The sequence below is a fragment of the Xyrauchen texanus genome, chromosome 12, assembly GCF_025860055.1.
Source record: "Xyrauchen texanus isolate HMW12.3.18 chromosome 12, RBS_HiC_50CHRs, whole genome shotgun sequence".
Classification (NCBI taxonomy): domain Eukaryota; kingdom Metazoa; phylum Chordata; class Actinopteri; order Cypriniformes; family Catostomidae; genus Xyrauchen; species Xyrauchen texanus.
Window position 1 is genome coordinate 39,679,395 of NC_068287.1, and position 21,649 is coordinate 39,701,043.

General features: G+C 39.2%; 1 protein-coding gene across 1 annotated transcript; it reads right to left on the reverse strand.

Annotated features, from left to right (window-relative positions):
• Positions 1-6,771: 6,771 nt before the first annotated feature.
• LOC127653250 (xaa-Pro aminopeptidase 3-like) lies at positions 6,772-21,040 on the reverse strand. Its single transcript, XM_052139874.1, has 10 exons — positions 20,765-21,040; positions 19,048-19,170; positions 18,397-18,810; positions 17,485-17,669; positions 16,046-16,108; positions 11,768-11,881; positions 11,504-11,589; positions 11,196-11,379; positions 10,346-10,466; positions 6,772-7,482 (listed from the first exon to the last, which is right to left on the reverse strand). The coding sequence occupies exons 1-10, from the start codon at positions 20,832-20,834 to the stop codon at positions 7,310-7,312; spliced, it is 1,533 nt and encodes a 510-aa protein (XP_051995834.1). The 5' UTR covers positions 20,835-21,040; the 3' UTR covers positions 6,772-7,309.
• Between the last annotated feature and the right edge of the window lie 609 nt (positions 21,041-21,649).

The following is a 21,649-nucleotide window of genomic DNA, read 5'->3' on the forward strand; positions in this document are numbered from 1 at the left end:
GGTTCGTCAAACTCAACGAATTAAGGTTTATATGATATATTTTCTTATGTTGGCCCAACATTTTATTAATCATTAGGAAATGGAAATCCCATTTCATCAATGCTACATTAACACTGCAAGTAGTGTTTATGTAGTCCCAACTCAAATGGATTAAGTAAACTTACATTTTGCAAATTTAAATGTATAGAACGCAACAAAATCAAGTTGTGACAAAATGTTCTAGAACTGTTTATTTTAATTAAGTAAATTGAACAAGCAGCAAAAATCCTTGTTTGAGTGTAGCTGCCTACGAAGACAATATTTTTGGGAATCATAGTTTTGAGTCAGTTCAACTCAAAAACCTCAAAACCTAGTTAGCTGCCTACCTAGACTGCCTTTTGTGGGTATCATAGGCATCAAAACCTAGTGAGTTGCCAACATAGACAGAATTTTGGGGATGTTCTAAGTCCATTCAGCTTATATATATATATATATATATACACAGAGCATCCGATAAGTATTCACAGCGCTTCACTTTTTCCACATTTTGTTATTTTACAGCCTTATTCCAAAATTATTATATTCATTATTTTCCTAAAAATTCTACAAACAAACCCCATAATGACAACGTGAAAGAAGTTTGTTTGAAACCTTTGCAAAGTTATTAAAAATAAAAATGACATGTACGTAAGTATTCACAGCCTTTGCTCAACTTTGTTGAAGCATTTTTGGCACCAATTACAGCCTCAAGTCTTTTTGAGTATGATGCTACGAGCTTGGCACACCTATCTTTGGGCAGTTTCTCCCATTCTTCTTTGCAGGACCTCTCAAGCGCCATCAGGTTGGATGGGAAGCGTCGGTGCACAGCCATTTTCAGATCTCTCCAGAGATGTTCAATCGGGTTCAAGTCTGGGCTCTGGCTGAGCCACTCAAGTATATTCACAGAGTTGTCCTGTAGCCACTCCTTTGTTATCTTGGCTGTGTGTTTAGGGTCGTTGTCCTGTTGGAAGATTTTCAACCCAGTCTGAGGTCTAGAGTGCTCTGGAGCAGGTTTTCATCAAGGATGTCTCTGTACATTGCTGCATTCATCTTTCCCTCGATCCTGACTAGTCTCCCAATCAACATCCCCACAGCATGATGCTGCCACCACCATGCTTCACTGTAGGGATGGTATTGGCCAGGTGATGAGGTTTCCTCCAGACATGACGCTTGCCATTCAGACCAAAGAGTTCAATCTTTGTTTCATCAGACCAGAGAATTTTGTTCTCATGGTCTGAGAGTCCTTCAGGTGCCTTTTGGCAAACTCCAGGCGGGCTGTCATGTGCTCTGACATGCACTGTTAACTGGGGGACCTTATATAGGACCTTATATGTGTGCCTTTCCAAATCATGTCCAATCAACTGAATTTACCACAGGTGGACTCCAATCAAGTTGTAGAAACATCTCAAGGATGATCAGTGGAAACAGGATGCACCTGAGATAAATTTTGAGTGTCATGGCAAAGGCTGTGAATACTTATGTACATCTGATTTTTTATTTTTAATACATTTGCGAAGGTTTCAAACCAAGTTCTTTCATGTTGTCATTATGGGGTATTGTTTATAGAATTTTTAGGAAAATAATAAATATAATCAATTTTGGAATAAGACTGTAACATAACAAAATGTGGAAAAAGTGAAGCGCTGTGAATACTTTCCGGATGCTCTGTATATAAATGAACTCACCCAAGATGCCTAGGTTGGCAGCTGCTATTTGGGATTGAACCTGCAACATTTAAGATAGCAGATTTAGAAGTCAGCCACAGTGTCTATTATCAGTTTGAATTGTGATTATATCTTTTTATCTGTATTATTTTCATCTGTAAAAATTCACCATGTGACCAAACTAGCTAAAAGGAATATTCCAGGTTCAATGTAAGTTAAGATCAATTGGCAGCATTTTTGGCATGATATTGATAAGCACAAAAATGTATTTAATTTTGTTCCTTCTTTTCTTAAAAAGATTTAAAAAAAAGCAATAATCTGGGTCACAGTGAGGCACTTACAATGAAAGTAAATTGGGCCAATCCGTAAACGTTAAAATACTGTTTTAAAAGTATAGCCACAAGACGAAAACAATATGTGTGTTAATGTGATTTTAGTGTGATAAAATCACTCACTAAATTTTTACAACTTCGCTACCATTACGACATTGTGCCGTAAACCTAAAACGACCATAAAATTGCAGATTTAACCCTTAAACGCATACCTTGGGTTTTTAGTGACCAGGGACTTCATTCTGCCCCCTGTACCCAATCCATTGGAGTTGTGCCCACACCTTTTTAGTATTCCTCAATCTCTGGCTGAGTTCGGAATGGCATACTACCACACTAATCTTACTATTTCTGCCATAGATAGATATGGTTGATATGTAGTAGTATATGCCACTCAGAACTCAGCCTCTCTCTTATATAGTGTATCATACAAAAAGTTAAAATTGCAACACAATGTCTTAAGTTTCAAATGTTTAGAGGATCATTAGATACCCTAGGTATGTAATAGTGTCGTGTGTTTTTTTTTGCACTTCCATAAATTATATTTTTATGATTATTTTATATCTATTTGAGTTTACTATCACAGGATAGCTATGTCTTTGTTTACTACAAGAGAAATTAGTACTATATTCATTCAAATTAATACTATATATCATTGATTTTCTGTGCAACAATGAATTATAAACAATGGTGAATTATCTGCATCTCATATGTGTGTACGCGTACATATTTTACATGCTATTTTGTGCTTACTTTTGATGAAAGTAAACTATAGCAAGTGTAACACATGAACAGTATGATTTGGCTATTGTCATGTGGGTGTACTATTGAAATTCTGTAAGTTGTGCACCTATTTAGACTCAATAAGTGCCTGAGAAAATGTGTAGCTTATGTTTAACTGATGTGTAGTTTATATATATCTTATGTGTTATGTATCGCTCAATTTGTGTCTGACAGGCAGTTGCGTCTCATGAAATTTCATTGTTAAAGTAATGAATCCTGTTCTAGGGTTGTCTTGATTTGTTGCATCATCATCTAAAGACCCGAATATGTGTTTGGTAAAATTCCCATGCATTTAAGGGTTAAACAACTTTACAGCTTTAATAATGCACAAGATTTAACAGAAAAATGTGTGTTTTCATCAAATTATAAGCTTCACATTTCTGCCATTAAACTGTCCAAGAATTGGCCCTACTCTCTTCCACTGTAAGTGCCTCACTGTGACCTTGATTTTTGCTCACTTTTAAGTTTTATTTAAAAAAAATTAATATATAAAAAAACAATGGACGAGTCGAAATCGTTTTTTGTGGTAATCAATATTATGCCACAAATGCTGTCGAGAGCTTAAAGTAATAGTTCACCCAAAAAATAAAAATTCTCATAATTTACTCTCATGCCATCCCAGATGTGTATAACTTTCTTTCTTCCTTCTTCTGAACACAAATTTTGAGAAGAATATTTCAGCTTTGTAGGTCCATACAATGCAAGTGAATGGTGGCCAGAACTTTGAAGCTTCAAAAAGCACATAAATGCAGCATAAAAATATTCCATACAACTCCAGTAATTAAATCCATGTTGACATCAGCGGTCTCCTTGGTGATCATGATTTCGAGCTTTATTACAATTCCTAGTGCTCTGCGCATGTGTCAAGCACTAGGAAGTGTAATCTATCTTGAAATGGGGCGGCTGTGGTGGTAAGCGGGTCGGCTGCTAATCGCAGGGTTGGCACAGTTCGATTCCCAGCCCACATGACTCCACATGCCGAAGTGTCCTTGGGCAAGACACTGAACCCCAGTTTGCTCCCAATGGCAGGCTAGCGCCTTACATGTGTGAATGAATGGGTGATTGGGACACAGTGTAAAGCGCTTTGGTAACCTCTAAGGTTAAATAAAGGCGCTATATAAGTGCAGACCATTTACCACTTGAAATCATCATCATCATCATGCCGAAAGACTGCAATGGCAAGATGTAAAGTTGTAAAAAGGAGTTATATTTTGGTCTGTTCTCACTTGAAACCAATTGGATCGCTTCAGAAGACATTGATTAAACCACTGGAATTTGATGGATTACATTTATACAGACAAAATCTTGTTCGAACAAACACCATGTTCGAACATAAGGATGCTCATAAGTGTACGTGGTACCAGAGCACCCTAGGCCGAAGGTCGATGATCGATTTTGTAATCGTGTCGTCGGATCTGAGGCCATATGTTTTGGACACTCGGGTAAAGAGAGGGGCAGAGCTGTCAACCGATCACCATCTGGTGGTGAGTTGGGTCAGGGGGTGGGGAAAGACTCTGGACAGACCTGGGAAGCCCAAGCGAGTAGTGCGGGTGAACTGGGAACGTTTGGAGGAGGTCCCTGTCCGCGAGATCTTCAACTCACACCTCCGGCGGAGCTTTTCAGGCATCCCTGCGGAGGTTGGGGACATTGAACCGGAGTGGGCAATGTTCAAAGCTTCCATTGCCGAGCTGCGGTGGAGAGCTGCGGCCTCAAGGTTTTAGGTGCCGCAAGGGGTGGTAACCCTCGAACACCGTGGTGGACACTGGTGGTCAGGGAAGCCGTCCGACTGAAGAAAGAGGCCTTCCGGGATTTGTTGTCCCGGAGGTCTCCGGAGGCAGTTGCAAGGTACCGACAGGCCCGAAGGGCTGCGGCCTCGGCCGTGAGGGAGGCAAAGCAGTGGGTGTGGGAAAAGTTCGGAGAAGCCATGGAGAAGGACTTTCGGTCCGCACCAAAGTGCTTCTGGAAAACCGTCCGCCACCTTAGGAGGGGGAAATGGGGAACCATTCAAGCTGTATACAGCAAAGATGGGACGCTGTTGACCTCAACCGAGGAGGTTATTGGGCGGTGGAAGGAACACTTTGAAGAACTCCTAAATCCCAACACGCCCTCTATGGTAGAGGCAGAGCCGGAGGATGATGGGGATCAGATTCTATTTCCCTGGGGAGGTCACTGAGGTAGTCAAACAACTCCGCAGTGGCAAAGCCCCGGGGATTGATGAGATCAGACCAGAAATGCTGAAAGCTCTGGATGTGGAGGGGGTGTCATGGATGACACGCCTCTTCAACATTGCGTGGAAATCTGGGACAGTGCCTAAAGAGTGGCAGAACGGGGTGGTGGTTCCCTCTTCAAAAGGGGGATCAGAGAGTGTGTGCCAACTACGGGGGTATCACACTTCTCAGCCTCCCTGGTAAAGTTTACTCCAAGGTGCTGGAGAGGAGGGTTCGGCCGATTGTCGAACCTCAGATTGAAGAGGAACAATGCGGTTTTCGTCCTGGCCGTGGAACGACGGACCAGATCTTTACTCTCGCAAGGATCCTGGAGGGGGCCTGGGAGTATGCCCATCCGGTCTACATGTGTTTTGTGGATCTGGAGAAGGCGTATGACCGGGTCCCCCAGGAGAGACTGTGGGAGGTGCTGCGGGAGTACGGGGTGGGGGGGTCCCTTCTTAGGGCGATCCAATCCCTGTACGTCCAAAGCGAGGGCTGTGTCCGGGTCCTCGGCACAAAGTCGAGTTCATTCCATGTGGGGGTTGGTCTCCGCCAAGGCTGCGCTTTGTCACCAATCCTGTTTGTGATATTCAGGGACAGGATATCGAGGCGTAGTCGGGGTGGGGAAGGTGTGCGGTTCGGTGGGCTGGGGATCTCATCGCTGCTTTTTGCAGATGATGTTGTCTTCATGTCATCATCGGTCCGTGACCTTCAGCTCTCACTGGATCGCTTGGCAGTCGAGTGTGAAGCAGCTGGGATGAGGATTAGCACCTCTAAATCTGAGGCCATGGTTCTCAGCAGGAAACCGATGGAGTGCGTACTCCAGGTAGGGAATGAGGTTTTGCCCCAAGTGAAGGAGTTCAAGTACCTCGGGGTCTTGTTCACGAGTGAGGGGACAATGGAGCGGGAGGTTGGCCGGAGAATCGGGGCAGCAGGGGCGGTATTGCACTCGCTCTATCGCACCGTTGTCACGAAAAGAGAGCTGAGCCGAAGGCAAAGCTCTCGATCTACCGGTCAATTTTTGTTCCTACCCTCACCTATGGTCATGAAGGTTGGGTCATGACCGAAAGAACTAGGTCGCGAGTACAAGCGGCCGAAATGGGCTTCCTCAGAAGGGTGGCGGGCTTCTCCCTTAGAGATAGGGTGAGGAGCTCAGTCATCCGTGAGGAGCTCGGAGTAGAGCCGCTGCTCCTTTGCGTTGAAAGGAGTCAGTTGAGGTGGTTTGGGCATCTGGTAAGGATGCCCCCTGGCCGCCTCCCTAGGGAGGTGTTTCAGGCACGTCCAGCTGGGAGGAGGCCTCGGGGAAGACCCAGGACTAGGTGGAGAGATTACATCTCCACACTGGCCTGGGAACGCCTCGGGGTCGCCCAGTCAGAGCTGGTTAATGTGGCTCGGGATAGGGAAGTTTGGGGCCCCCTGCTGGAGCAGCTGCCCCCGCGACCCGACTTCGGATAAGCGGTTGAAGATGGATGGATGGATGGATGGATGGATGGATGGACATTTATACAGACTTTATGTGCATGTTGGAGCTTCAAATTTCTGGCCTCCATTCACTTGCATTGAATGGACCTACAGAGCTGAAATATTCTTCTAAAAATCTTTATAAGGGTGAGTAAATAATGAGAACCTTAATTTCTGGGTGAAACATGCCATTAACATGTATTGAACCCGGAATATTCCAAATATTTGTTACAGTACACCAGACTCCATTTATGTGACATGGATTTATTAAAATCAGTTCAGAAAAAATCTTGAATCATTTTATGGTTTATAAAGCATTGCTCTCTCTGATAGTGAATTCCAGAAATAGACATTTATTTTGACAGTAGTAATAAAAAAAAAAAAAAAGAACATCCACACATATAACAATAAAAACATTAGCAGACAAACATACTCAAGTCACACTCAAGCACAAGTAAAGCTTCAAACTGTGAAACAACATAAGTGTTTACCATGCTCATTAGATCATTGTCTCCTTATCCCAGTGCCTGACCTTATTTAAAGTCTCCTATAAACCCGTATCGTAGATCTTATGAGTGCAGGTTAAACACATAACATTATCCAACAAAACTAGACCCTCCAATTTCCTGGCATAGGAGTGAACTGGCTATCAGGGAGATGGTGCAATCTGCCCAGACTTGTCCAGCTCTTAATCCTCTAGATTTAATGCTTAACTGGAGCAATTCTGTAAAATGTAGACCTCCCAAGTTTAGCTGGTTCACTCTGAGGTATTTAAATAAAACCGTATGAGAGGAGCCGAGACTCAATCTGGAAGGATTTGCTCTGTCTGTTCTCTCTCCAGATACCTTCAGTCTTCTACCAGTGCACAAGCTCGCTCTACATCAGCAATGGTTTTTGGGGTGTATGCAGAAAGGATAAGGGGTCCCCCCTGATTTTGGATCACCACATCATCCTCGATTCGCACTCCAAGACCTCGGAAGCGCTCTGGACTTGATTTGTTGTCCTCACTGATGTATAACCCTGTGTGATGGGAGGAATAGATGAGAATTTAATGTATTTCCAGGTTAAAAATTTTTTAAGCTTAATCGACAACATTTGTGGCATAATGTTTATAACCAAAAAAATAAATAAAAATTATTGACTCGTCCCTTGTTTATTAAAAAAATGATGAAAAAAAGGCACTTAAATGGTAAAATGGTAAATGGTCTGCACTTATATAGTGCCTTTTTAAGCCTTAACGGTATTCAAAGCGCTTTACACTGCGTCTCATTCACCCATTCATACACCAATGGCAGCAGAGCTGCTATGTAAGGCGCTAGCCTGCCATTGGGAGCAACTTGGGGTTCAGTGTCTTGCCCAAGGACTCCATGTGGAGTCGTGTGGGCCGGGATTTGAACCACCAACCCTACAATTACTGGCCGACCCGCTCAACCATGTACAATGGAAGAGAATGGCACTAATCAATAAATGTTAAACTACACACCGTTTCAAAAGTATACTGTAACTACAAGATGCAAACAGAACACGTGTTAACATGATTCTTTCATGATAAAATCAGGGATTTAAAGGCGTTACATGATCATGAGTCAAAATCATTTTTTGTGGAAATCAACATTATGCCAAAAATGCTGTTGATTGAGCTTAACTTGTACTGAATCCAAACAATTCCTTTAAGGCTTCAATTTTGATAGATAAATGAAAGTCTGTTCCTTCAACCTTTACAATTACATTTAAATATTTGACAGATTCTTCGATCCAAAGCGACTTACAGTGCATTCAAAGTATCAGGGTTTCTGCAGGTTCAAAGGAATAGAATTTAAGACTTCTTTAGGCCAAATAGAAGAAACATTTAAGACCATTTTCGCAATAATAATAATAAAAACACATTAAATAATTAATTAGCTGGTAAATACAAAACCACTGAGACTACTTGGATGTCTCTGGACATGTTTTTTTATATTTTAATTGTGCATTTATGTGTTTCCCTTTTTAAAATAAGTTAATACAACATTAAAACTCTAAATTCATTCTTTAAGAATGCACGTAGCTAAAAGCATGTAGCCTATAGTGTGACCCTTCTCTTTAGGCACTTGCTTTCTAGCAAGACATGACGCATTAGACCAATGCTATGGCAACGTCACTGCTTATGTCAAACACGCAAGTGGTGGCAAAACCCTTGCGTAAAAAGTCCAATTTTATCGGACTGCGTTGTTGAAAAATGATTCTGAGGGCTCTAATTCACTGCTGTGGCTTCAAGACCATCAAACAGAGCTGACTGAACTGAGATCATTTCAACTCACAACTTTGCAGCATAAATTTATAGCGAACATGGTTACATGTTTGTTATTAACTCACATCATTATAGTAATTGTATCGCTAATATGCTTGTATTTATGATGGTTTTGTGTCAGAGGCATCTCTTCAATGGCATGCACTGTGTAAATCTGTAAAAAGCTCCAATATCCCATCTGATTTTTCACAACTCATGTTGTCTGGAGTTTTTTGTCTACTGAATGTCCTTGAAAATATATTTTTTTCAATGTTTTGTACACAGAACGATACAAAAACTCTGTCCAGTACATCTCATAGAAGAGACTGTATGTCTATCCGCACACAGCCTTGTTGTCATTGTCATTAAAAATTCATCAAAGATACAGCTGTGGTGAATAAGGTTTAGCATGTGCTGAATAACATTTATATATTGTTTCTTGGCAGATACCTTTAACAAATACTTCAACAGGTAGTCAAAGGGAAGTTCATTTAAAAATGAAATTTCTGTCTGAATGAATTTTTCTCTGCCGTGGAACAAAAAAAGAGATGTTAAGCAAATGGTGTCTGTCACCATTCACTGTCACTGCATCTTGTTTTTAATTCAATGTAAGTGAATGGTGACTGAAACTCCCAATATCTCCATTTGATATCCACTGAAATAAGAAAGTCATACAGGTTTGCAACAGCATGAAGGTAAGTGATGACAATTGTAATTTTTGTGTGAAATATCTCAAGTAAAAATTAAAAACTTGTAATTAGTTATGATGTATATTGAAAACAGTTTATATACTAAATATTAAATATAGATAATATATTTTCATATTATGTATATTATTAATATTATAATTTCATAGAATTTTATTATTATTGTTTTGTGTATAATATATTTTTTTTTAATTGACTGATTGAGATGGCAGAGAAAATCCCTGTATATGTCAGATGGAGCTCAAGAGAGGTGGAGATGAGAGATATAACAGGTGTAACTCTGTGACTTAGCTTTACAATTCTTGTCAAAGTTGATGTAAAATAAGGAAGCGGCAAGATTTGAAAGGCGTCAAAAGATGCTCCAACCTCGCGCGCTTGCAAATTGTAACGTTGACAGCTTTGTTGACAATAAACAGGGGCGATAGTGTTAGCGCATCACTCGCTTACAGAGACGCAAAATAACGGCATTTGCATTTCTGATTTGTACATGTGTAACATCGTAAGTTCAGTAAAAATGCGCTTCCCTGCAGAAGCTCTCACTAAAATCAAGAGTCAGCTGCTAAATGCCGGATGCACGAGAGAGAGAGAGAGAGACAGACAGAGAGAGAGAAAGAGAGAGAGACAGAGGTGATTTTGACTCACACAGATTCTGCTGTTTTAAGCGTCTTCTCTATTCACGCCCCAAAACCTCAGCAAACAAAATGTAAGACTTCTTGTCTATTATTTAAGATATTTAATACTTTTTTATGGCCTTAAATTAAAAAAAAAGTAAATGTAAGACTTTTTAAGGACCTGCAGAAACCCTGAGTGTACATGACCTTGATGTTGCTCTGCCAGCTGAGCTATGAGTAATTTTAAGGCCAGTTCTGAGTATTTGCTCAATGATATATTTGTTTGCGATTTCCACCTGGTTCTATAGTGATCACCATGCCTGGCTGCAACGGTTGTGAACGGGACATCTCAGGTGTGTCATGAACGTCCATGCCCAAGTAGTGGCCCACATGATGGGGGCAAAACTGCCGAGCAGCCTTGGGGAGAGAAAAGATAAAAGTCAGACAAACAGAAAAGCATCAAGCGATTTTCTAGTTGTTCATCTATGTACACATTGCACCAAACAAATGCATATCGACATGCAGCACAGCAGAAAAATATCAGTTTTAAATAGGGCTGTCGATATAATGTGTTAATTCAGTGCGATTAACTCATATATATATATACACATACAATTAAAACGTGATGCAGCCAAAGTAAAACTCTCCAAAAGAATCCTCATTGACATTGACCCGTCTTTAGAAAAGACCTTATAATAAATCTATCTCGGACATATTGATGTATTAAACTGCAAAATGGATTGCTCTGGACTGTTTAGGCCAATGACAGTCTTACGTTTAATCAATGCGAACACCCTTACATCCCAACTGCCACAAGGGGCTTAACAGACCAACATGTTGGTCTGACTGCCTTATAAATGCACTGCATTAAGTAGACTTATAGAAAGGTGTGCTTTTGTGGCAGCATGGTGCTTCACAGACATTATAAGTGGGTTTGGACTTCGCCATTTAAATTGGTCAGAAAAACGTATTGTAATTTCCTGACTGCAGAATTTTTGGAAAGTCAAATAACTAAAGTGTGTCTATGATTCCTGGCGGTCCGGGTGTTTCAGCAGCTCTCAGGTTGGTGAAAGAGGCTTGAACTTTCCCTTTAAATATATCCACAGAAACAGTGTGACTTTTTTGCTTAATCAACATGAAGAGTACCTTTAATGTATCTGTATCACTGGTGGATTGTGGGACAATACCCAGTTCTTTGAGTTGTCGGGCCAGCAGAGAGAGCATAGTGGAGTATATGTAGTCCAGACTGACCCCAGGATTGCATTGAGACAGACAAGCTAACTGCACTTCCAGCACAGCCTCATACAACTCTCTCTGAGCGGGACTGAACCTGCAGACAGGCATATTGAGTGCCAACTCACTTGGAATGTTAATTAATGACTTACTAATAGCATTAAATTAAAGCTACATTATGTCTGAGACAATGAGAGTTTTGTTAAGAACAGCAGACTCACTTTCCATTTACAGGCCAAGTGCGTGTTATGTCACTGACATAACCAAAATATTCACAACCCCCATCCAACAGTACCATTTCACCATCCTGAGAAAGAAAGAAAATAAATAAACACACATACACACAAGAATCACATTTGTGTGCTTTTGAAACAGAAAAAATAAGCTTTTGGCTCTCGATATCATCCTTGTTTATCTTTTCCAGACTCTCCCTCCGAGAAAAAATTATTCCCAATAAGGGATGATGAGTGTGTTTGGTGCTTTACCTTCACTATTTGATTGTTGTTGATGTAATGAAGTGTGTTGGCTCGGTTTCCACCGGCAACCACTGGAGGATATGCCAGAAAATTAGCACCGTGAGCACGGCATTCAAAATCAAACTATAAAAAAGAGCAAGAAAGAGACACAGTATATCGGTCAGCAAGGGTGCTTCCAGGGCTTATGACCCAAATGTTTTCAGTAAAGCCTGGAATGTTTTTATCATCTTGTTGTGATGTCAAAAATATCAGTGCTTCATTAACAATATTTTTATAATTAAATATTAAGAGTTAATATTAAATGGTAAAATGGTAAATGGTCTGCACTTATATAGCGCCTTTTTAAGCCTTAACGGTATTCAAAGCACTTTACACTGCGTCTCATTCACCCATTCACACACATATTCATTCATTCATACACCAATGGCGGCAGAGCTGCTATGTAAGGTATGTAAGCTAGCCTGCCATTGGGAGCAACTTGGGGTTCAGTGTCTTGCCCAAGGACACTTCGGCATGGAGTCGTGTGGGCCAGGATTTGAACCACCAACCCTGCGATTAGTGGCCCACCCTAATAATGGTCTTTCCACAGCATCAATAATAACAAATACAGACTCAATTCAGCCCTCATGTATGTGCATACATCACAAACTATGGCAAATCTAGCAACAACTGTCTCTTAAAATCATCTATTTTACGCCTATTTACAGCCTTCTAAACTTACTTGAAACAGACGAATTAATAATAGCAGGTGTGGGTAAAAATATAGATTTTCCGATGCATCGTGAACTTCATTTGAACAATCTCAATCTCGATTCTTAAATCCAAAGATCAATATTTTACTCTATATGCAACCCTCTAATACAATGAGAGGAAATCACTCACATTAGTAACCAAATTTTGCACTATTTGAATAAAAATGTAGATATTTGGCTACAGTTTCTGTCCTTAACAGTCATTTGTTGATCAAAAACAACAACATTTCACTCTAATCACTCAAAGCACAGATGAAGTAAAGCCTTTGGCGTCTGGTCTCATTAATATGCACTCAATTACAGACGCTCTTATATAAATTACAGTTTTGCTCAAGAGCCAGTACCAGTTTTAGCAAGTGTTCAACAAATCAATGCTTGTAAATAGTACAAATTATGCAATTAAACAATAAAAATGTAACAAAAAATTATATATGAAATATCTTATTGATTGGATACATGGATTTTTTTTTCATTTTTAAAATGCCAAAATGTGACATGATGAAAAACTAAAAATATATTTAGTAAAAATACTTAGTTAGAAGGTTCCCTGTATAACTAAAACCATTAGCTGGGAGAGAGTTTTTCTTCATACTGTATGTAAGCCAAAGGGACATTATAACTGAAATATACCCATATGAATAGATACTGAATCGAAATCGAATCGAATTGAGAGGTTGTGAATCAGAATCGAATATAATTTTTTTAATCAATACCCAGTCTTATTTAATAGGCTATTAATCTGTCAATTGCACATTAAACTATGGAATGCCAAAAAGGACAAAAATAGTGTTTTTTTTAAGCACAAAAGTACATTTTACATTTTAGTTTAAGGTAGTTTTAGTAGAAGTGTATTATATTCTGATATTTCATCAAAGGATGGCCCCATACGTATCCACAAAAGGTCTGGGCTAAGCCACGAATATCCATTAAACCTAGAACCGCCCCTTGTCCTTCTTTTATATTAGTAATTTTATTTTATTGAACCTTTATTTAACCAGGAAATTAAAAACTCTAGAGATTTAAAATCTCTTCTGCAAGAGGGTTCTGGCCAAGACAGGAAGCACACTTAGTTAAAACAAAAACATTTAAACATAAAACAAATACGTCAATTACGTATACAAAATCTACACATATCACTTAAAACAATTACAATCAGATAAATCGGAGACCAAATCATTTAAGATTTAATTAAATTTAAATTTAATTAAATTCATTTAGAGAGACCAACTCTTTAAAACATAATTTATCTTGTAACTGGTTCCAATCCAATGGAGCAGCATAACTAAATGCCCTTTTACCCATATTTGTGCGGACTTTCAGGATATTTAAAAGATAATAATCTTGTGAACGAAGACCATAATTCTTTAAACATTTTTGTAAGATGTACTGCTGTAGATATGAAGGAAGCAAACCCAAAATAGTTTTATATATATATATATATATGTACCAGCGCTTAAGTCTACACTATGTCAACGTGGGACATCCAGCCCAAGAGTACAGCAAACAATGATGGGTAAGGGCTTGAATTAGTAATAAACCTTAGTGCTCCATGATAAACTGAATCCAATGCCTGTAAACAACGCTTAGGTTCCTGCATATAAATAATATCACAATAATCCAACACTGACATGAAAGTAGAAACTACTCCTACCAATTTCAACTTTAGTTTCTTAACAAGATGCTGAACATAAGGCCCAAAAAAGAGGGAATCATCAATTAAAAATCCCAAATACTTGTATTCAGAAACTATTTTGATCACCAAACCTTGATGAGTAGTAATTGAGAGTGAATTTGAGAGAATAGACTATTTGAAAACATCATAAGTTTAGATTTATCTGCATTCAAAACAAGTTTTAAATCCCTCAATGTATGCTGAACTATATTAAAATCAAACTGAAGATGACTCCGTAGCAGAGGAGTAAATTATCATGTCGTCAACGTATAGATGAAAATAAGAATGTGTGATATTTATCCCAATATTATTAATATAAAAAATGGCCCAAGGACTGATCCCTGTGGTACGCCTTTAATTACAATTACAATACTAGAAGTGATACCACCAATATTTATACGCTTCTTTCTATATTTCTTTCAACGTTCCTTGGCTGGTGCAAATTCCTGAACCATTCTGCACATTTAGACCACAGAAAAACTGGTTCTTGCTGGTCTTTAGGAAGGAACAGATTACATCAGGGGGAGGAAGGCAGAGTAATGTGTAGGTACTAGGTTAACAACAGTTTGGCTAGTTGCCGTCTGCAGCAAGTAGTACTTATCTCTTTAATGACAACAAAATCAGTGGACATCAAAAGAGTTCCACGGAGAAAACCAGCACTCTACTTATGATATGGTCTTCTATGGAGATCCAAGTGCCAGCAAAAGAAAGAAAAGAGTGTACGAGGAGATACGTCAAGAAATGACGAACGCTGGCTTCAATTGGATGATTGACCAAATCACAAACAAATTTTAAAAACTTAAAAAGGAGTACAGGGACAAGAAGAAAGACCTAAGCAAAAGCAGCAGTAGATAGCACAATAAAACGGTTCACCATGACGTCTTGTGACTGTGTACTCGGACACAGACCTGCCAGCTAACTAAACATGGCATTGAATTCAGCGACAGTAACAGATTTTTGTCCAGCTACTCACTTTGAAATTGTCAATCAAATTGTAAGCATAATATTATATGCAATGGCAAAAATCTAAATATAACCATCTGCTACACCAATGCTTATAACAATTCTACGGTTACAGTTTATAGTGCTAGTTAATTATAGCGCTAGTTAAGCCACATTAAGGCTCAAACAGAATAATGTTATTTTGTTACCTGTTGTCTTGAGCATAGATGTTCACAAGCCAATGGAAAAATTTGCCAATTTGCGATAGGCTCCATATTCCCCGGCCAGGAACCAGCCGAGCAAAGGCTTGGCATGAGAATCAGTGCCATTTTGGTGGAAAAGGGCAATTAGTCAGCTTGTGAAGAGACTGTTTCTGTGTTTCAGTTCCAAAATAGTTCATTACTACTGCATTGCCCAAAAGCTTTAAAAAATATATTTTTCCCAAGATTGTTCCACAGAAGAATAAATATGGTTGGAAACAACTGTTTAATGAGGTTGAACAACTCCAAATAAAGGATGTGCAAAACTACTTATTTTCAAAATCGAATAATAGGTTGGTTGTCTAAATGACTAACTGACTAATCTGTGTTAAAAAAGCCCTGTATATTTAAGCTGGTTCACCTGAACTTAATCAAACGAGTTTCTTAACATAATACTCTCTCTTCCATTCAAAAATGGCTAAATAGAGTGCAATGGAATGGATCAGAAAGTGTTTTTTAAGACACTTTTTAAAAGTTCACCCAATGATGTCTGCCTAAATTTGTAATTAAAGCACCACTGTTAAAAGTAATCAAAATGAAAAAATATAAGAAAAAAATTCTAGATACGCTAGTTGACCTCGCAAAACAAGTTTTTGTAAGCAAGCATAGAACAGCCCACATAATGCGTTTGTGAGTGTGCGCATGTAACCACTCTGCTCACCTTTGCATAGAGAAGTGCCTCATCAATGTCTCCTCTTGACATAGCCATCGTCTTCTTAAATGCCTGAAAATAAACACATGGATAAATATATGCAGTGTTTGTATGCACAGCTCCTGGCTGTCTTCCACATCCTAAAAACCCTCATTCCAAAAAATCTATTTTTCACACAAATCAGTATCAACAGTGACTTGAAGGCAAAATTCACTAGAACTCTTCATGATTATTTTACAGTTCATGTAATTGTTTTTACACTCAGTATTGAGGTGTATACACTGATGAGCCAAAACATTATGACCACTCACAGGTGAAGCGAATAATTTTGATCATCTCCTAACAAGGCCAAAGGGTCTGGGTAGATAAGATGCTAAGCGAACAATCAGTTCTATTAGTTAACATGTTGAATGCAGAAGAAATGGGCAGGAGTAAAGACCTGAGTGACTTTAACAGAGGTCCAAATTGTTATGGCCAATCAACTGGGTCAGAGCATCTCTGAAATGACAAGGTTTGTGGGGTCCGAGGAGGGACAAACCACAAACCGGCGAAAGGGTGTTGGGACCCTAAGGCTATGAAAGCTATCCTGTCTGGTCCGAAACTACAGAAGGTCTACTGTGGCACAAGTCACTGAAAATTTTAATGATGCGGAATGGGTGGAATGTGTCACAACACCCAGTGTATTGCACCCTGCTTTGTATGGGGTTGCAGAGACGCAGACCAGTCAGAGTGGCCATGATGACCCCTGTCCACTGAAAGCGCCTACAATGGGCACGCGAGCATCAGAACTAGACATTGGAGCAGTGGTAAAGGTCGCCTGGTCCTACGAGTCCCGTTTTCTTATACATCACGTGGATGGCCATGTACGTGTACGCCGTTTACCTGGGTAAGTGATGGCAGCAGGATGCACTGTGGGAAGACAACAAGCTGGTGGAGGGAGTGTGATGTTCTGGACAATGTTCTGTTGGGAACTCTGGGTCCGGCCATTCATGTGGACGTCAATTTAACATGTGCCACCTACCTAAACATCGTTGCAATGGTAAACATGGCAATGGTATTCCCTGATGGCAGTGGGCACTTTCATCAGGATAATACAGTCTGCACCACTGCACACATTGTTCGGGAATGGTTTGAGAAACATGTTGAAGAGTTCAAGGTGTTGCCCTGGCCTCCAAATTCCCCAGATCTCAATCCAATTGAGCATCTGTGGGATGTGTTGGACCAAGTCTGATCCACAGAGGCTCCACCACACAACTTACAGGACTTGAAGGATCTGCTGCTAACGTCTTGGTGCCACATACTACAGGACACCTTCAGAGGTCCTGTAGAGTCTATGCCTCTGTGGGTTGATGCTGTTTTGGTGGCACGTGGAGGACCAACAGCCTACTAGGCAGGTGATCATAATGTTTTGACTCATCTGTATGTTACTGTTAATATGGGTTTGTTACCTGGGCAGCGATCTGTCCCGCCTCCTTCATTAGCGCAACCTCTGCTGGACTCTTAATGGCTCTAAGGGAGTGAGTGAGGGGTCGAAGAGACCGCGTCATGGGTCCTCCCTCCAATAGGGGGCGCACATGAGTCTGATGTAAATGCGGGTGACAAGGCTGAGAGCCATCATACCATATCGTTCTGCCTAAAAGAAGGTTCAATATAGAGACAGAAAGAGAAATTATTAACATCATCACTAGGATGTTTTTTTACATACCTGAAGCTCAACAAGTAGAGCACTAACAACACTGATGTCATTGGTTTGATTCCCAGGAAACACACGTACTGATAAAATGCATACCTTGAAAACTACATATTTACAAAAACAGCTAGCCAGTGGGTTGTCTGAATGACTAGTTGGTTTTAAGGAAGCCCTGCATAATTAGCCTGGTTTTGGGTTCACATGACCCCGATAGGATGCATTTTTTTAAAGGGATAGTTCATCCAAAAATAAATATTCTCTCATCATTTACTTGATTAGTACAAATTAATATGAAACAAACTGAGGGATTAGTTAAATGTACTTTCTATGGTTATCAACAGCATGACAACTTTTAGGGCACAAAATTATTAAAGGGAAAGTTTAACCAAAAATTGTAATTCTCTCATCATTTACTCACCCTCCTTCCATCCCAGATGTATATGGCTTTCTTTCTTCTGCTGAACACAAACTAAGATTTTTAGAAGGATATCTGAGCTCTGTAAGTCCATACATAAAAATCTTTGTTTGGGTTCAGCAGAAAACAAAAGTCATACACATCTGGGATGAGGTTGAGTAAATTATGAGAGAACTGAAGTGAACTATCCCTTTAAGTCATTATGTATAAAAGTGTCTGCAACATAAATATACTGTATGTTTGTTTGCTTTTTACCTTTCAAGCTCTTTAACACTATGCCAAGTTCCTCTGTGCTGTGAACTCTCTCTAGACCTGTGAGGGCAGCTGCACCATCTTTCCCCGAACGTGGTCCATCCCAAAGCTCTCGCGCTGGGTCTCGCTGAGGGACAAACAACACAGCCTGGTCTGGCTTACCCGATCCATACATCACTAGCGCACTGTCTGGTTCCATTATTCCTGTCAGGTACAGGAAGTCCTGGTTCTGATGGAACGGGTAAGGGATGTCATTGGTCATGTAGCGAACAGGATGTGATAGGACGATGACAATGTGGGAGGAGTTTGAGGAGGTTCCAGAACCCGTCAGTTGCTCTGCCTTCATCTCGATCAGAGATGCCAAGCGCTGTCGACGCAACTCAAACTCCATCTGGGTGAGACCTGGGGTCACCTCACCTGTGAGAGGAAAAAGATTTAAAAAATAGGCAACAGCAGGTTTGAGAGGAAGACAAAGGCAAGTTAAGTCATTAACACATTACTTTCATTAAAGGTGGCTTTTAGTCAAACATTTGATGACTCATCTTGCACTCAGACTTCTGTCCAATCAAATGTTCTCTTGAAGGAGAATGGAGTTACTGTATCCAAACATGTCCTCCAAACAGAAAAGATCTTGCTAATCTCAGTTTCTCTCACCATATATGATGAGGTGAGGGTGTGTGTACGGGCTCGGCTGGCCCAGGTATCGCTGAGGAACTTTCTTTGTTTTCCATTCACCTGTTTTCACAAACACATTCCTGCATGGACACCATATAGACCCTGTAGAAGAGAATGAAGCATTTAACACACTGATGAAAAAAAATAAATAAACCTCATCTGGTGCAGTGCAGAGATCAGCTCATATTCCTCATTAAACCTCATCTGGTGCAGTGCAATGCATAAAATCATGCAGATACACATCAGGAGCTTCAGTTCATGTTCGTATCAACCATCAGAATGGGGAAAAAATTGGATCTCAGTGATTTCGACCTTGGCATGATTTAGGAATGCACCAATGTATCGGCTGCCGATATTTATGGGCCAATTATTGACAAAATTAAAACCATCTGCATATTGGTAATAAGTATGAAAGGACCGATATGAAACACAGATGGTTTATTTATAATTAGTAGCACACTTCGTAAAAACACTGAATTCAAAAGCACATTCCAGAAATAATAATAGACACACTATGTAGAAGGATTGGCACTCCTAAGAGCATATAAAATGTTTCTCATGTTAATGCTGAAAAAACGCCATGTGACAGCGGGTTGTTGTGTGAAAAGTGGCACTTATCTATAGGCTACATAATGAGGGAAACCATCCAAAACGCTTTGAAACCAGCAGAGTTTGACTTCTGAGACATTGGAATGATATCCATTAATGTTGCATGATTGACTGAAACAAGATTGAAATTGCAATATGTCCTTGTACAATTACTAAACCATAAAGGCTGAATTTTAAACTGCAAAAACAGAAGTGCAGAAAATGTTTTAAAGAAAAAAACAACCTTTTTTCATATCAATCATCATGTTTTTTTTTTAATCTTTTTAACTTTTATTTATCTTTCACTGTGGCTCTCTTTAAAATTGTGGACTGTTATATGTCAACAGATCCAATGTCCAATGGAAATTATTTATTGCTAGAAAAGCTTTAAAAGCATTCCTAAGTAAAACAGTGATCTGATGACAAAACAAGGTAAGTTGCAAAATATCGGTATCGTTATCGGCCTATAGGTTTTTGTTAAAATCAGTATAGGTCAAAAACTTTAGTATCTGTGCATCCCTAATATATATATATATATATATATATATATATATATATATATATATATATATATATATACACATATATATACACACACACACACACACACACACACACAAACCCTTCATCTGGTGAATATATACAGTAGGCTATAAAAAGCTTCATGCTTAAATATAGAGCATTGTAACTGCCAATCATTTCAAAATTAGTGTCCTTCCTGTGTTTTTGGGCTTGTTTATAGTTAAAAGCCCAGCTTTATTATTGTGATTTTTTTTAACAATAAACTTCATCTGTTATTTTATTCATTTTGGACTTGTGTAGCATCTGTTTCTGTGCTGGTCAAAGTAAGGAAAGACTAAGAATTTTTTTTACATTCTATAAATAGATTTTAAAAACTATCGCCAATTAATCGGTTATCGGTATCGGCAAAATCCACTTTCGATCGTCCTCTAATACTGACTTATAACAGGCATCGAAACTAACCAACTGACTTGAAATTATACTCAATGTCTGAGACCAATCTCAGAAGTTGCTTATAAAATACTCTGACATTCTTGTGTAAATTACCTAGTAATTAAGTAAAAGAAAGAAAACTATTGTGCATTACCTGGACTCCGATGAGACCGAGTAACAAACTGAAAGGCGGATCTCAGTAGACTGGTAGGGGAATACAACATCGTTGCAAGTTCACGTAATTCCTAGTGAAGTGAACTGATGTAACCACTTTTACCATGAGGTAGATTAAATTCGCACAACTGTGTGCATTAAAAAAACATTGACAAAATAATTAAACGCTCACTAGTGCTAACCTAAAGGTAACATACTGTAGTATATAATTCACATGCTTAAAAGCAGGATCGCATAGAAAGGTGACAAATGTCATCGTCCACATGTAAGACCCTAAACGCCTATTGGTTGATCGAATAGGGTTTCCAGCGCTCTGATTGGCCAGTTCTGTTGTGACACTAACACGCTGCGACTATGATTGACGGAGGCCCCCTCTTGTGTGTGTGTGTGTGTGTGTGTGTGTGTGTGTGTGTGTGTGTGTGTGTGTGTGTGTGTGTGTGCGTGTGTGTGTGTGTGCGATTGCGTGTGCGTGCGTGGTGTGTGTGTGTGTGTGTGTGAGTGTGTATCCTACCTCTTCTGCACATATAAACATATGATTTTATATATTATTTTTTATGTATTATTATTATTATATTTTTTATAAAATATATAATTTATAAACGTATGATAATAATAATTATATATATAAATATGTATACAATTTATAAATAATAATTAATATTACAATTATTTAAATAATTTATTAACATTCATTATGATTCCTTTTATTATTACTACAAACATAACATAGCCTACAAAGGAAACCCAGAACAGGGTATTTAGATTTAAAAACACAGAAATAATGCTTTACTCTGCCCAAACGAAGCAATTTAAACAAACTATACTAATTGCCTTGCTTCATAATTATAGATAAAACTCAATACAT

Excerpts from the sequence above, each read along its gene's own strand:
- LOC127653250 (XM_052139874.1), bottom strand. The coding sequence starts at position 20,834 with ATGTTGTATTCCCCTACCAGTCTACTGAGATCCGCCTTTCAGTTTGTT. Across the intron at positions 19,171-20,764 it reads TCGGTCTCATCGGAGTCCAG|GGTCTATATGGTGTCCATGC; the intron begins GTAATGCACAAT and ends TCTCTTCTACAG. Across the intron at positions 16,109-17,484 it reads CGGGACAGATCGCTGCCCAG|GCATTTAAGAAGACGATGGC; the intron begins GTAACAAACCCA and ends GTTTATTTTCAG.